The sequence below is a fragment of the Petaurus breviceps genome, unplaced genomic scaffold (assembly GCF_028583685.1).
Source record: "Petaurus breviceps papuanus isolate PSGF00001 unplaced genomic scaffold, PetGlider_PUasm1.0 164, whole genome shotgun sequence".
In the NCBI taxonomy this organism is placed as follows: domain Eukaryota; kingdom Metazoa; phylum Chordata; class Mammalia; order Diprotodontia; family Petauridae; genus Petaurus; species Petaurus breviceps.
The window spans coordinates 10,309,037-10,325,900 of NW_027185735.1; the positions used below are offsets into that span (position 1 = coordinate 10,309,037).

At 41.0% G+C, this 16,864-nt stretch overlaps 2 protein-coding genes across 5 annotated transcripts in view; both read left to right on the plus strand.

Moving 5' to 3' along the window:
- Positions 1–16,864, plus strand: part of GEMIN2 (gem nuclear organelle associated protein 2) — a 404,714-nt gene that overhangs the window by 103,406 nt on the left and 284,444 nt on the right. The window lies entirely within an intron of this gene.
- Positions 10,422–11,973, plus strand: SSTR1 (somatostatin receptor 1). The gene has a single exon (XM_069082290.1). It carries the CDS (start codon positions 10,771–10,773, stop codon positions 11,932–11,934), a length of 1,164 nt encoding a protein of 387 aa, XP_068938391.1. The 5' UTR covers positions 10,422–10,770; the 3' UTR covers positions 11,935–11,973.

Sequence of the window (16,864 nt, forward strand, 5' to 3'; positions counted from 1 at the left end):
TGTGTGTGTGTGTGTGTGTGTGTGTGTGTGTGTGTGTGTGTGTGGCTGTGGCTGTGGCTATGGCTGTGGCTGTGGCTGTGGCTGCTAAATGCCTGAGGCCAGAACCAAACTCGGGTCCTCCTGACTCCAGGGCCGGCGCTTTACTCACTGTGCCACCTAGCCACCACAAGTAATTTCAATATAATAAATATTATTACTCAGTTAGGAAGCTGACATGACCATGACAACCCTGTTAGTTTACTAAGATGCTCTTTTATGCTACCTTGAAGAGTTATCTAGAGTCTTGTTTTATTTTGTAATTTATTTTGTAATATATCAGATTTAAATTAGAAACCTAACTAAGGTTGATAGCCTCACATTGTTTCTGGTTTTCCTCTGAAATTTGGGTTCATCCCAAGTTAACCCCCTAGGTGTAGAGAATCTTTGAGAATCTAGTTTGGTTTTGAAGTTTAAATTTTTCTCTGAAGATATAGGGATATTTTTAGGTGTGTGAAGTGTGAAGACATATGTTTACCACCTTCTTGACTGAGTCACTAAAAGAATCTTTGGGTCTACCACCTAGAAGGAACCAACTAAACTCAGTTTGCTAGATTCTTCTTGTAATACCTGATGCTGACATGGAAGTGACCCTGGGTTCTTGATAGCTGTGTCAGGTGAGTACAGCTCCTGGCAAGTCCTACCATGTTGAAAAGACTTTGAGTAGGTACCCAGCAATAGACTGAATTTTTTTTTTCCTGAGGATCGCTTAGTAGGTATAAAGCTTAAGCAGTAGATGCATAACCAGGGAAATAGATGCTTGCCAGTGGTTACTGGCCACCATCATGGAGGACAAATGGGAAAAGGTGATGACGTCCCCTAGATGCTACTATCTATGAATGACATTGTACTGATAGCATCAAGCCTAAAATACTGCAGATTCTCCTCAGTAGCATTCATGGTCATTCAAAAGAGATTAACCTAATAATTTACACAGGGAAAACCAAGTGGATGAAGAATGTCCATTTTTCAGACTAAGTTATATTGTTGTTCAGTTGTTTTTCAGTCATGTTCGATACTTTGTGATCCCATTTGGGGTTTTCTTGGCAAAGATATTGGAGTAGTTTGCCATTCCCTTATCCAGTCCATTTTACAGATGAGGAAACTGTGGTAAACAGGGTTGAGTGACTTGCCCAGGGTCACACAGCTAGTAAGTGTTTGAAGCCAGATTTCAACTCATGAAGATGGGTCGTCCTGACTCCAAGTCCAGTGCTCTATCCATTGTGCTATCTAGCTGCCATTTGTAGACATACTATAAGCTTAATTCAGAATGGAATTGAAGAAACTAAATTGAATTGCATTGAAGAAATTATATAGCAATTTCCAAAATCTCAAATTGCTCCACAAAGAAAGAAAACAAACAAATTTTCTAATAGTATTCTCCAAAAAAGTATATATGGCCATGAATAATTGAACACAATCCTTGAAGAAGTAAAAGTGGAGGTAAACCAATGAGCCTGAGGCAATGACAAGACTCATGATAGTTATAAACAAGCTATAGCCAAATACTCTTATTAATGATGACTTACAAGAAGTAGAATAAAATATATTATTCAGAAAAGATAGTGTCAAAAATAAGCAGGTCAAATAATAGTAAATAATAGTAAGGGCACAAAAAGAGGACGACTTGAATCTGCTGCTTATATAATATTCAAACATTTATTAGAATACTTCTAGTTCATTGAGTGGATCTCATGTAAGATTTATAGAAATGCATGGTCAAGAATCAAGTAGGATGAAAGAGTGCAATAATGTATTGCAATCTGCACATTTGATGGTGGTATCCAAAAGGATGAGATCACACACATTGACTATTGAGGCATAATGAGGAATGTTGATCATGGTAATGCTAAAATGTCATTGATTGATCACACAGTATAATGATTGTAATCAGCAAAACCCTCCCTTCACATTGTCTCCTAGAAGAATACACACCTATGGAACATCAAAAAAAAAAATTCCTGCAAACACAAAATTAAAATAAAAAAATAAACTCAGTTTCCCCCTTTCTCCAAAGTAGAAGCTGTAAACAATTCTGCTGTTGGTGGATCTATGAATTGTTCCATTCATCCTGGAAAAGAATTTGGAATTATGCTAAAAAGATGACAAAAATATCCATACTCTTTAACACAGAGATTCCATTATTAGTCACATACCCCAAAAAGCTTAAAGTTACAAAGAAATTCTCACATCCACCAAAATATTTACACTTTTGTAGTAGCAAAATTAGAACAAACTAGGGAATCACAGTATCATAGATATAGAACTGGAAGAGACCTCAGAAGTTATCAAGTCCAATTATTTTGCACATGAGGCCCAAATAGTGATTTGCCAAGATCATAAAAGTGGTAGAGCTTAGATTTAAACATAGATCTCCTGAAACCAAATCTACTGGTTGGCACAGTTCATAGAGCGCTGGACTTGGAGTCAGGAAGACTTGAGTTCAAATCCTACCTTAGACATTTACTAGCTATATGGACCTGGGCAAATCACTTAACCTCTCTAAACCCCATTTATTTGGGACTTGAAGGACATTTAACTTCTCTAAGTTCCATTTCGTTGGGATTTGAAGGAAGTCAGCAAAGCTGGGAAGTAGAGATGAGGAGAAAGAGCATTCTAGGAATGGAGGACAGCCAGAGGAAATGCCCTGTCCTGAGAAGTGGAGCATCTTGTTCGAGGAAGAGCAAAGAGGCAAGAGCAAGTATCACTAGAATCAAAGAGTACATGGTGGAGAATAAGTTATAAGAAGAATGGAGAAACGTGGAGGTTATGAAGGACTTTGAATGCCAAACTGGGGATTTTATATTTGGTTCTGGAGGTGATAGAGAGCCACTGGAGTTTATGGAGTGACATAGTCACCCTTTGACTTTAAGAAAACCACTTTAGTGACTTGAATGGGTTTGAGTGAGGAGTGTAATGTCAAGAAAAGAAGTGGTTAACACCTTGTTTCAGCTATTTCATTATTTAGCACCTTGTTTCAGTTCAAGTTTCTTTTAAGGTTTGTCCATGATTATATCAAATCTTTTGTTAAGAAACAGAACTTGTGAACCCCTGTTGCTAATGCAACAGGAAGGGGAGGAACAGGGAGGAGCTTAATGACCATATATAAGGAGAAGCCCAGGCTGGGAGAGAGTAGAAATGGAAGGAAGCATGGCTGTGGCACAGGTCTTTGTCTGTCTGTTTTGATGTTACTTTGTCAGATTCGCCTGCTGATAGAGGACGTTGCTGTTGTACAGAAGCCCTGGGACCTTACTGGAAGCCCTGAAAGAGGATTTTCTTGTTGTCTGTTTACAGAAGTCCTGGAAGAGGGTTTCCGAGGTTCTGGGACTATACTGAGATTTGTGTTGAGTTCTCAGACCTTGTTGGTGGGTCTGTGTTGATTTCACAGGCAGATAGTGAATTGATGATGGTGCCAGCAATGTGCATGAGCATTATTGCAGCTCTTTTAAGCTTTGTCTTCCCAGAAACAGAAACTGTGAAGAAATTGAGGTGGACTGGACACCATGAGTTTCAATATGGAATGGGAACTGGACAAGGAACTGGATGAAGAACTGGACTAGGAGCTGGACAAGGAACTGAGAGCTGCCTGCCCTTTAATCCAGGTGACAGTTGGGTAGATTCAGTCAGGAACTGGGACAATGGAAGAGGAACCATGTTATCTGAGAACCAGCCTCAAGTCAAGATGAAAAGACCTCTTCTTGGGTATTTAATACAAACTGAGAAAGATCATGATTTATTGTGCCCTAGGGGTGGAAGGACTTTGTACTCTGTATCCTGTACCTCTTCAGGATAATTGAATTAATGATGATTGGAAATTAGTCCCCAATTAAGAAGAAAGAAGACTTTTTGATTGAGAGATTATGACAATGTGACCTAGGGGTGGAGAATTTTGGCCTTTGTATTTTGTATCCCTTTAGGAAGCTTTCTCCCAAAGGATAATTGAGTTAAGGACTTATTGAATGATATCTTTTGTTTAAAACTATGTGGCCACTTTGGTGAAAACTATGTGGCCACTTTAGTGATAACTTGTTATGCTATAACATTGTGAATGCTGTACTTTGGTTTCTGTCAATGTTTTGTCCTAGTTTATTACTGAATAAATAGAGAGTTCACTATACTATGTAATCAGAACCTTGAAGTTGTTCACAGTAGCCCTCTGGAAAGCTGCTCATGCTTGGCTTCACAGGGAAGAACTTGAAGCAGGCCAGCCCACTACTAGGCTGTTGCAATAGTACAAGTATATTTGAGAGATATTACAAAAGTAAAATCTATCGGTCTTGGTAACAGATTAAAATTGGGGGTTGGGGATAGGATATAGTGAGTTGAGGATAACCTGTAGATTACAGGCCTGAGGGACTAGGAGGGAAATGATACTGTTGGCAGTAACAAGGAATTTTGGAAGGGGGAAGATTTAGGGGAAAAGATAATGAGTTCAGTTTGGGATATATTGAGTTTAAGATGTCTACTAGACACCCAGTTCAAGATATCTGAAAGGCAGATGGAGGTACAAGAATGGAAGTCAGCACAGAAATTAGGACAGGATAGATAAATTTGAAAATCATCAGCATATAGATGATAATTAAATCCATTGGAACTGGTGAGATAATCAAGTGAAATAATATAAAGGGAGAAGAGAGAAGACCTAGGACAGAGTCCTATGAGACAGCTAGGGTTAAAGGGCATGATCTGGTTGAGGATCCAGCAAAGGAGATTGTTCTGATAGGTGGGAGAAAAACCAGGAGAGAATGGTGTCCCAAAAATTCAGAGAGAAGAGGGTGATCAACAGTGTCAAGGAGAATGAGAAAAGAGAAAAGGTCATTGGATTTGGCAATTAAGAAATCATTGGGGGGCAGCCAGGTAGCACAGTGAGTAAGAGCACCGGCTCCAGAGTCAGGATGACCTGGGATCGAATCCAGGCTCAGACACAGCACCCACCCAGAAACACCTGGCTGTGTAACCTTGAGCAAGTTACTTAACCCCAATTGCTTAAAAAAAAAAGAAATTGGATTGTGGAAGGTCTGGAAGAAAATGAGAGGAAAGAAAATGGAAGCACCTATTATAGATGCTCTTCTCAAGCCACAAAGGGCAGAAGAGATAATTAGATAATAGTTAGCAGAGATGGAAGTATCAAGTGAAGTTATTTTGAAGATAGAAGGACATGGGCATATTTGTAGGCAGTAGGGGAAAATTCAGGAGACAGGATGAAATTGAAGATAAGTGAGAGAGTAGGGATGACAGAGAAGGCAATTTGTTGGAGGAGATGGGCTGGAATGGGATCCTTGTGCAGGATTTATCTTGAGTAAGGAGGAAGAGTGGCAGACAGCATCTGGGTAATAAGAGAGAAGAAAAGAGGGAGCTCACCACAAATGGCTTTCATTTTTCTGCAAAATGTGAGGCAAGATTCTCAGCTGAAGGAGGGGGAACCCATGGGAATTTGGAGGAGAGAAGAAAATATTGAAAGAATCACTACGAATTGTGGGATAACGAGATGATAAGGAAGGTGTAGAAGGATTGCCTAGCAGCAGGGAGGAGTCAGTTAAGGCTGTGTAATAAATTTGTAGGGGACCCAGTCAGAACACGCAATTTGCTCCACCTTTGTTCAGCAATAGGTGTGTAGGAGTGAAGGCAGAAGATTGGAGGAACAATTCAAGGCTGAGGCTTGGCAGGATACAATCAACAATGTGATAAGGGGTCTAGGGACTCAAGAAAAGAGGATAATGTATGATTGAACTATTTCATCAAGGGGGTAAGATGGGGAAAAAAGATTATCCGAATCCCCATACCAAGACCACTCCTCTCTTTTTACTCCTTTCTTTGTTATTATTAGGGGACACTCTGTTTTCCAGAGCTAAGAACCAGCAAGCAAGCTGTGCCCTGAGCTTGACATAACAACAACCCTTTGCACTCACTCTCTGGATGAACTCTGCCCAGCAAAATCCCAGAACAGTCCTAGGTGGCTCTGAGCTCAGACAAATACCTGCAAGAACTGTGTTCTGCCCTGCCATGAATCAAATTTGTCTCACTGTTGCTGTTACCACTCATTGTCAGGGCTGCAGCTCATTGAGCTATAAATAGCTTTATATATTAAGGATCTGGTTCACTAAAAGGGGTCTCCTCCCAGAGAAGGCCCCAGCACATGTATCTAGTTTCCCTCCCCAACAGAGTAAAGCTATTTGCTTTTGCCCACTGTTAGCTCTTTGGTTTTATTTTATTTTATTTCTTTTTTTTAAAGCAATTGATGTTAAGTAACTTGCTCAAGGTTACTGTTGCAGCAAGCACCCCAGTGTCCCCAGGGTGCCTGCTCACACAGGTTCTTGGATCTGCTTTGTTAAAGGAAAGCAACTCAAAATGGGTTAACAAGCTTACTTTAATCAGTCAGACATATATCGTTTACTTTGTTCAGGAGAAAAGGTCAGCACCCTGAACCTCAAAGTATACAGGCATAATTATCAAGACAGAAACATCAAGTAGACAGATTTCCAAACTGTCCAACCATTACATCCATACCCAGTCAACATCTGGGTTTCCACATTCTGGGTTTTTCAAAGCCGGGGGACTCTCAACAATGGCTTCCCAGAATTCAGATCAAATCACAGAATACTTCTCAAAGTGAGTTCCAAAACAAAGCTACACATCAGGGCTTATATAAGCCTTCTCCTGGCTCAGAGAATGTACCAACCTTATTGACTCACTGGCCAATCAAGAAGTATCTACTGAAAAACAAGCCTCCCACCCCAGGCTTCAGGTGCACATTAGCCTAGGGGCAGGGAAGATCTTCCAAATTTACATTCTTATTACAGTTACACGGCCAGGTGTTTCTGGGTGGGTGCTAAGTGTCTGAGCCTGGATTCGATCCCCAGGTTTATTTTCTTTCTTAGAGTTAACTGTGGTTGTGAGCTCTTTGATATTTTCAGAGTTAACAGCAGTTGCATAACTTCTGTGACTCTTTGGTCATTTTTTTTCAGATATGACAAAAGAGAGAGACTAGTACAGGGGAGAAAGCCTAGAAAAGTACTGGAGGTTGAAGGGATGTGGAGGAAAGGCTGATCACTGGTCACAACAATTTTGCTGAACTGAGGAGCATCAATTGCTGTGTCAAGAAGACCAACTGAGTAGGAAAAGCGCCTTAGTGAATAAACACAACTTCCTTGCTAAGTGAGAGATATTCAAGCCGAGGACAATACAGATGTGAACCTTCACCTACTGTGTTGCTATCACAAGAACACTGCTCCAAAGATATCAGTCTGCAAAAATGGAAGACTAGATAGTCCTAGAGTTCATCAGTTTGGCAACATGTTTAAGCTTGGCTTTGAAATTGTAGGAAGAGGGAAGCCAGAAGAGATCTGACATCTTAAATGCCACCAGGTAGAAGGTGATATAGACAAGGTGGCATGAGTGTGTTTGACCTCTGGATGATGGTTCCTAACCCTTCCTTCCTTCGTGACTCTGGTAACTACAAGACCACATGGCCTTTTGAAATATGAGACACTTGTTCTGTACTCAACCAAGGAAGATGAGATAGGAGATATAGAGCTCCAACCCTCCTAGTTTTTAGCCAAATGCAGTGTTTATTCAAATTGTTAACCTCCTGAAGGAATCTTCTCAATATCATCTGTCCATGTGTCTGATTTTTAAAAAAAAATGAAAACTCTGATGGCCTCTTACTTCTTTGTTAAAACACAACCTCTTTGACAGTAGGAATGGTTTCATTCTTTGGTTTGTATCTTGAACTCCTAGTACAGTATCTGGCTTAGAATAGACACTTAATAAATGTTTTTTGATTGATCATGAAATTAATAATAGCACAAATAGAGATTTGAGAAAGGAGTTTTGGCTTCTTTAGAGAGACAGAGACATTTTGCCTATGTAAATCTAAGTGGAGACACAAGGCAAGGTTTGAATATGCATACTGTTTATATTTCCCATTAGCAAGAGAGAGGGGTTACATTGAACATCTCCCTGAAGGAAATGCAAGTTTCCCAAAAATAAGAGAATATATAAGTATATATCATAATTTACATACTCCTAGTTCTTAACTTTTTTTGTTAGGTGAACTACTCTGGTCACCTGGTGAAGCCCATGGCCTCCTTCTCATAATAATGTTTTAAAATTCATAAAACAAAATATATAGGTTTATAAAAGAAACTGAAAGAAAGAGGTTGGGAGAGCTATGTCTCAATGACTGCCAAAAGGAGAGAAAGAAAATTCAAGTAATAAGACTTAGCAGAGTCTGCCTGTCTTGGAAGTCTTTGTGGTAAAGACACTGGAGTTTTTTTAAAGTTAAAATTTATAAGAAACAGGAGAGCTAGAGGAGTCTGGACCTCCCTTTGTCACTAGCCATTGGAAGAAAACTGGAAAAATTTGAGACAAATGGGACTAGAAACATTTAGGGGTCCCTTCTATTCATTTATTTGCTTGTAGTATTGCAGCACCATTTGCAGAGTGTCTTGAAATTTTGGGGACACTATAGAGTCAGAAGAGAACTTAGAAGTCACATAGCCCCCTCATGTTATAGATGAGGAACTAAGGACCATTAATGTTAAGTGACTTGCCCAAGCTCACACAAGATTAAATAGTTAAGCTGAGATTTGAATTCAGATCTCACTGACTCCAAGTTCAGCACTCCAAAGTTCATCACACTTTATACTGTACCACACTGCCTCTGCTATATAATGTTTCTTCCACAAAGGGACACCTGAATACAAATTTAGTCTGAAACTTCACTGAGACTTCCGTACCCTTGATCAAATGTGATAACTTATGTAACAATGTATGCAAAGCATTTCATCAGAATGTCTTCATCATCATTAGCAACAGCAGCGGCAAAGTTCCCTGCCTAGTGTTTCGCCCTCTTGGTTTTGCCCCACATTTATTTGGGAGCATTAATAAGGAGCAAACTCCTTCTTCCCCCCCCCCCAACCAATACATGGAAGTCTGACATTCCAGAGAGTTTCAAAATATGCATTCTTGAAATATATTCAGAAAATGTTGCATGAAACTATTTTCACAACTCTCCTGTCGCTCTCCACTGCCTACTCCCTAGAGCAATTTCTTTTTTTTTTCTTATGTCTTTACACTCATCACCCTACCCACATTCAACTTAGGGACCACCTTCTGTGTGAAGTTACAAGTGCTCTCCAGATCTTCAAATTGCCTTGTCTTATGTTTGTGCACTGTATCTCTCTAATAGAATGTAAGCTTCTTGAGTACAGAAATTGCTTTGCTTTACAGTTTGTATGTACAAAATCAAGTCCAAAGTATGAGGTTAATAAATGTTTCTTGAACCGAATTGAAATCCATAGTCTTTATTGTGACAAAGCATAGTCAGGGCACAAGTAGCATGAACCCTCTAAATTTTCATTGAAAACCAGGACGGATTTCCAACAGCAGACAGCATACTCCAGAGGGAGCCTTAGGTCCGATTTCAGCTATGAATGTCCTGGAAACTTGGAGTGATTTTGACATACAAATTTTTTTGTTGTTGTTATTTTATTTGCCACATTTTATTTGTTATTTTATTTTGTTTATTCCTAAACATGTGGCCAGGTAGCTGATTCCTATCATTGAAAATTTTTCTTCTTAACAAAAAACTATTCATTTGACTTTACATAACGCTGGATCGTCTGCAAATTGTGTGTGTGTGTGTGTGTGTGTGCCAGCAGGTGCCTGCCAAACTGCATAAGAATTGCCGGGAGGGAGGAGGTGGTGGGGGAGAGGTGAAAGAATAGGTTTAGGTTGTATAGTACAATGGATCTGAAAGAGTTTAAACGCCGCACATGCCTTTTGAACTGATCACCTGAGTGTCTGTATCCCAGCAGCGCTTAAGGAGGTAAGGAAGACTGGGATGTTGCTCTTAGCGTGCTACAGTAGGTGAGGTTCAGAGAGAAAAATAACTAGAGAGGCGGCAGTGGGGAGGGGCGGGTCTAATGACCGTCACCAAGCACCGCGCAGTGAGTATATCCGAGGTTCCGCTTTGAGTCACGAGCCAGAACCTGAGGAGAAGCTAGCGGAGATTTGGTGGGGCTCTAGAGAGCTGTCCCTGGGAACTTTGGCTGTCACAAGCGTCCTTGGCACAGGAGCTAGCTTTGAGGTCTGCCAGTGCCTCTTTCTAAGCCATCAGTAGCCCTCCAATATTGTGGGGAAACTTCCCAATTTCGATTAGAGATTGGGAAGGGTGAAGTGAAGATATAGTAGGGTTTAGCCAAGGCGCCATCCCTCTGTGGGATAATAACAGGAACTAAGTCTCACTTCATTTAGATCTATTTCTGGGGCTGGGAAGAAAAAATAAAGGGGGGAAAGCGGGGAAAGTGGAATGGGAACGGGATATAACTATATCGACCTCCACCCTCTTTTTTTTTTTCTTTTCCTTTTCGTAGCTGCTGACGTGCTTGAGCTTATTAATCATTCACCAGCTCCAGAGCCGCGCCAATTAATCTTCCGCAGCTTGGTCCTTCAGTCAGCCTTCTTTCCCCTACCAGAGCTATTCTGCTCCCCGGAGCCCCAGAAAATCAAGCAGCGACGCGCAGACACGACTCCGGCAATGCACCCAGCCGCCCTTCGGAGCCCGAGCAACATTCCGAGCCGCGTTCTGTCGCACGGTGCCCTACAGCGGTAACCTGAAAGAGGCGAAGGCGCCATCTGGGAAGTGGGAGCTCCCGGGACAGACTGCGGAGCACTAGGGGAGGACCAGAGCCGGAGAGTGCGTCTCAGACGCCGCCTGCCACCCAGGGCGGAATGTTTCCCAACGATACTACCTCGTTTCCTTCCTCTTCCTCTAGCAGCAGCCCCAGCAGTAGCAGCGGCGGCACGGGCCCAGGGTCCATAGCTCCTGAGGCCACCGAGGAACCAGGGCGCAACGCTAGTCAGAATGGGACCTTGAGCGAGGGGCAAGGGAGCGCCATCCTCATCTCCTTTATCTATTCCGTGGTTTGTCTCGTGGGCCTCTGCGGCAACTCTATGGTCATCTATGTGATCCTGCGCTACGCTAAAATGAAGACAGCCACCAACATCTACATCCTTAACCTGGCCATCGCAGATGAGCTGCTCATGCTGAGCGTCCCCTTCCTAGTCACCTCCACGCTGCTGCACCACTGGCCCTTCGGCGCACTGCTCTGCCGCCTGGTGCTCAGTGTGGACGCAGTCAACATGTTCACTAGTATCTACTGCCTAACTGTGCTCAGCGTGGACCGCTATGTGGCTGTGGTGCACCCTATCAAGGCCGCCCGCTATCGTCGGCCCACCGTGGCCAAGGTGGTGAACCTGGGGGTGTGGGTGCTCTCGCTGGTGGTCATCCTGCCTATTATCGTCTTCTCCCGCACGGCTGCCAATAGCGACGGCACGGTGGCCTGCAATATGCTTATGCCAGAGCCAGCTCAGAGCTGGCTTGTGGGTTTCGTCCTGTATACTTTCCTCATGGGCTTTCTCCTCCCAGTCGGGGCCATCTGTTTGTGCTATGTGCTCATCATTGCCAAGATACGCATGGTAGCCCTCAAAGCCGGCTGGCAACAACGCAAGCGCTCAGAGCGCAAAATCACCCTGATGGTGATGATGGTGGTGATGGTCTTTGTCATCTGCTGGATGCCTTTCTATGTGGTGCAACTGGTTAATGTCTTTGCTGAACAGGACGATGCCACTGTGAGCCAGCTCTCAGTCATCCTGGGCTATGCTAACAGCTGTGCCAACCCTATTCTCTACGGCTTCCTCTCAGACAACTTCAAGCGCTCCTTCCAGCGCATCCTTTGCCTTAGCTGGATGGAAAACACAGAGGAACCGCTTGACTACTACGCCACCGCACTCAAAAGTCGGGGGTACAGCGTGGAGGACTGCCAACCAGATAACGTGGAATCCAGAGGCGTCTATGGCAACGGAACCTGCACCTCCAGGATTAGCACCCTTTGAAGGACTATTGGGGAAGTAGTGCTAGGTGGTGAATTGGGCTCAGGGATGGGGGGGAGGGGTGCTATTCGAATGGACAAGACTGGGACAATTCCATGAAGCAGCATAGAGTGCAGGTCGAGTTGAAGGGGGAAGGAGCATACCAGGAAGTTGGACAAGGTAATCAAAGGAAAAGATGGGAGAACTGTAATTTTGAAAGAAAGGCATAAGGAGCTGAAATGAACAGGGACAATGAAACTGGGATGGTGTCCATGACTGCATACTATGCTTTCTCCAATCTTCCTTTCTATAGTGTCCCTATTCCTACCATCTCCCTCCCCATCCTTTTAACCCCTCTCAAAATTTCTCTCTGCCTCGTTCTGTCAGTTTCTAGCTGATGATTTGTTGTTGTTACCTTATTCAACATCGCAGTGGACCTTTGGTCCCTCTGTTCAGCTACTCCATTTCTCTTTGTTTGGTCAAACAAGGGGAGGTGGCAAATTCCGTTGTTAATACCGTCATTTTCCCTTTGTAGTTCTTCTCCATCTCATGATCCTGCCCTCCTCCGCATCCCGAACTCACCTAGGCCTAGGACTCTGGTCCTCTGCTGCCATGTTCCAAACCCTAGTCTAGTTGTCTTGGAGGAGAAACACTAGAGGGCCTTCAGAAAAGTCTTCACTCCCTCTTTTCATCTGTTTTTAGGGACTCGGTAGAAAAATACGGGAATTATAGGGTCCTTTAATCTGAGTTTAAGATCATAGATAGCAAATCTACTCTCCCAAACAAAAAAAGAAAACTTTCCTGGGAGAATCTGTCCACATCCAGTCCTACATTTACCTTCTCCCTCACCCAGAGGGGAGGTGGGTGCTTAGAACAATGAGAATTTGCTTATGACACCAGCACCAGCATTAGCTTAGTCATCCAAGAGCCTAAAATCCCAAGGTTGGGGTGATTCCCTCCTTTTTCTTCTACTTATCACCTCCCACTCCCTAGCACTGGTTTCTAACATTTCTTTTTGCAGACACTCCATTCAACTAACAGAAAATTTAGGCAAAGACAGTGCAATTCCTGGGGATAAAATCAGGTTTGATTTTTAGAGGTGTTAGCACCCTGGTAAACTCCATCACCTCCTCCACATTATCTCAATCTCTACTTCTAAAATCCAACCATGGGGTGCAAAGAGTTAAGGAATAGTAAGTGGAACCAGACCAGGAGATAAAAGATTTTTGTGAATGTGTGGCTGCAATGGTTGCTCTGATATTTACCTATTTAATTCCTTTGCCATGCCACACCCCATCCTACCCCACCCATCAGGATCCCTGCAGTTAAACTTTTAAGGATTGCTGTTTTTATAATAATATGCCAAATGAGTTCTCCTATCTTAGCTGCATGTGTGTGTGTGCATTCATTCATTGATTTACTTATTCATTTATTCACTCACTGTGTTTGAAAATTATCTTCCCTCCCCTCCCCAGTCTAAATACAAGTTCTTTGAATTGTATTCAAGAGAATCTGATAGAGAGAAGGTGATCTAATCTAGAAGGCTCCTTCTCACATCCTTCACCCTTTCAGGGTCTACTCCCCCCCACCCCGCCTTTTCTCTCACTTCTCCTTTTCTCTTTCCATTTTTTGGTGTGTGCCTAGTAAACTTTTTAGAAGTTTTTCATACATTTTTTATTATGGTCTCCTGTCTGTAAAATGACAAATCATATTAACAACAATCAGTGCCCTGCAATGTACAGTGATAGGTCCCAGTTCTTCATACTTCAAGCATGATACTGTGCCATATTTGAGCAGATATAAATATATGTATGTATGTGTATGCATATGGTGTGTATATATGCAAGTATGGGTATACATGCATATTTACATATGTATTTCTGTGCCAGTGAAACAATACCAAATACAGCTAACAGGAAACCTAGTCAGTGAACCACTTTCTAGAGTATACCACTCAAAAAGACTCAAGCTAAAAGCTCAGAAACATATAAAACACTTAGTACTGTAGGACCAAGGAACATTTAACACTGTGCTTCCTGGGCTTATCATGAGATTATTTTATCATGAGGTCTTCTTAGCTCCTTGGGGAACATGGGAAGAATAATTAATGTGCATTGCATGTCTCCCTAACTAAATTGGAGCTGGAAGAACTCAGTCTAAATCATAGTAAGCATTATATAAATCTAGGTTAATGAGTGGTAAGATGGGGTCTTGTTACAAAGTCAGATGATTAGAAGTTCTCAACCACAAATCATTTTTGAAAGTATGCAGGTATAAATATTAGATAAAGAAATACAGAAAACAAACCTTCATGTTCTTCCATTGATAACAAATGAAGCAAAACAGAAATCCCAGCCACTATGTGAAAAAAATTAATATTTCAAGAATAGTTTTCCTTAACAAAAAGGTTTGCTGTTAAAATAGCATCTTTTTTTTAATCTCTTTTTAAAATGAACAGTGTTGCTTTTGGTTGTAATTAAAATAATTTTGACCCAAATATCTTTATTTGTTAAAGAGAATTGAATTGTTAAGAACAGTGTTTACATGTAAAAAATCTTAATCATAATTATTTTAAGATACCAATTTGGTCTTCTTATTCTATCATTCTAGTCAATATATCTGTGATGTTAGCTTAATAAAAGGCATATTGTTGTATACTAATCAGTTTACATGTTGTATACCCCCAGTAAATGTAACCTTCTTGAGGGCAAGGACTGTTTCAGTTTGTGCCCCCAGTGCCTAGCACAGTGCCTTGTACATAGTAGGTATTTAATAAATGTTTGTCAGATTGGATTAGATATGTGTAATTTTACAATATTAAGTTTATTGCTGTAATCAGCTACTCAGAAGCATGTACCCCATAGTCTATGGAAATTAACTTGGATTTTGATCAGATGCATTTGGATTACCACCAGAAATATATTCTATTACTTTACTATTAGAAAAAGTATCCTCTAAGGTTTCCAAAAATTATTGAATGATTTTTCATGTGAGATATTTACTTTTTTACTGGTAGTATTCTTATTCTCTATTGTCATTACCATACTAGCTAGGGACCCTGGCTTTGCCTTATAGATTAAATTAGAGATCAAGCTTCTGGAGCTACACCTTGTTGTGAAAGACAAATAACTTTTGATTCATATACACAGGTAAAAGCAGGAAAAGGTTTTGGGAGAAAAGTGACTGCCTATTGCTTTATAAAGGTATCTCAGGATAAGTAGAATATAAGTATCCACATTTTTCTTCATTTTTAAAATTTCCTTTTAAAAGAACTCTTGAGGATCAAAGTATTTTCTAGCCTTATCCTTGCATATGCCTATGTACCTAAAGGCTATTTCTAAGGCTTCATCCCATTGTCCCATCCACTTTGAGATCAGAATATCATAACTTGCTTATGGGATGGTTATAACCTAAGAGATACCAGGCTTTCCTGGTCTGCTTTTGAAGATATGGGAGAAAATGTTTTATTTTCCTCAATCTTTCATATTTTGTATAAATACCTTATTTTTTACAGGTTGGTGAAGGTAATGAGGCTAATAAATAATGAAATTATTTGGCTGGAACCTTGATGATTAATTTCCCCCAAAAAAATCCATTGAACCTAATTTGAATCAAGAGCTGATATGGACTAAAATGTATACTGTGGGTGCATTTGAATATGGTACTTTAAAATATACAATATGCCTACCGCATTACAGAATATTATTTGGTCTCCCACTGAACTGGAAACCTTTGTAGTTAAAGGCATTTTATTCTTATTCATATGAGTATCTTATTCTGTATTAAAAGCTAGTTTAGTTTAAGGTTTGTGAAGTGTTTTACACATATTACCACATTTGATCCTCACAACAACACTTTATGGTACCTGCTACTATGAACTTCATTTTGTTGATAAGGAAACTGAGATTGAAAGAGGTTGCATCACATACAGCTAGTAAGTGTATGAGGCAGGATTTAAACTCGGGTTTTCCTGAATCCAAGTCCAGCATACTTTCCATAACACCACTTGGCTGCCTCAAATTCTAACCAATTTGGCTTTGAAGGAAGCTAGATAGAGCAGGCATTGAGGTGTAATTCCCCAAAGACCACACAAATCACATAATTTAATGTTTGATAAGAACTTAGCAGACATCTAGGTCAATTGATACCTGGAAAAAAAGAATCACCTCTCCAACATACAAGTGGTAACCAGGTGACCAGGTAACCAGGTACCAGCAAGTGGTAACCCAGTCTCCTAGTCCTTCCTTCTGAGCCAACCAGAATAAATCAATTCCCCCTTCAATATGATGGACTTTAATTAATACTTGGTAATAATTCATCATGTTCTGTGTCATTTAATATTGGCATACATATCATCAGGTGCTTTTTTATGAATTTAAAGATATGCCACAGTTTCTGATTTCTAGCATACTATGGTAGAAAGCAAAAGGGGTCTCCCCTTTAATTAGATTACCATTTCTCCACTGAATTGATAAACATTAGAGACATCAACTATAAAAGTAACCAGTAGGCTCAGACTAATCAATTTGGGATATTGTATGACTGTTTATGGGTTAAACTCTATTGAAAAGAATGTATAAGACACTTCCAGTCAAGACAGTTGCCTAGTTCTGACTGCAGCAAAACCTAAAATTCTCCCCAAAGTAATGATCACGAAATCCGAAGAGAATCTATAGTGATTTCTTCCACTCCAGAATCTGACAAAAATTTAGTTAGAAGCCCAAAAATAATAAGAAAGGGCAGTAACAGCAAAGCCACTGCCCACATAGCCAGTAGCAGAGATATGTGGAGCTTTCAAGGCTCTATATTCATCAGAATAGAGATCACCCATGAGGAAATCACAAAACAGGAAAACAGACCCTGGAAGCCCAGGCAGTAGCAATAACCAGTGCCATGAAGCACCACTAACCCCAGAGCATCCAAGGACCCAGAGACTCTCAGATTCCTAGAATTC

What these genes read in the sequence shown, in the direction of transcription:
- SSTR1 (XM_069082290.1), top strand. Translation starts at nt 10,771, where the DNA reads ATGTTTCCCAACGATACTACCTCGTTTCCTTCCTCTTCCTCTAGCAGC.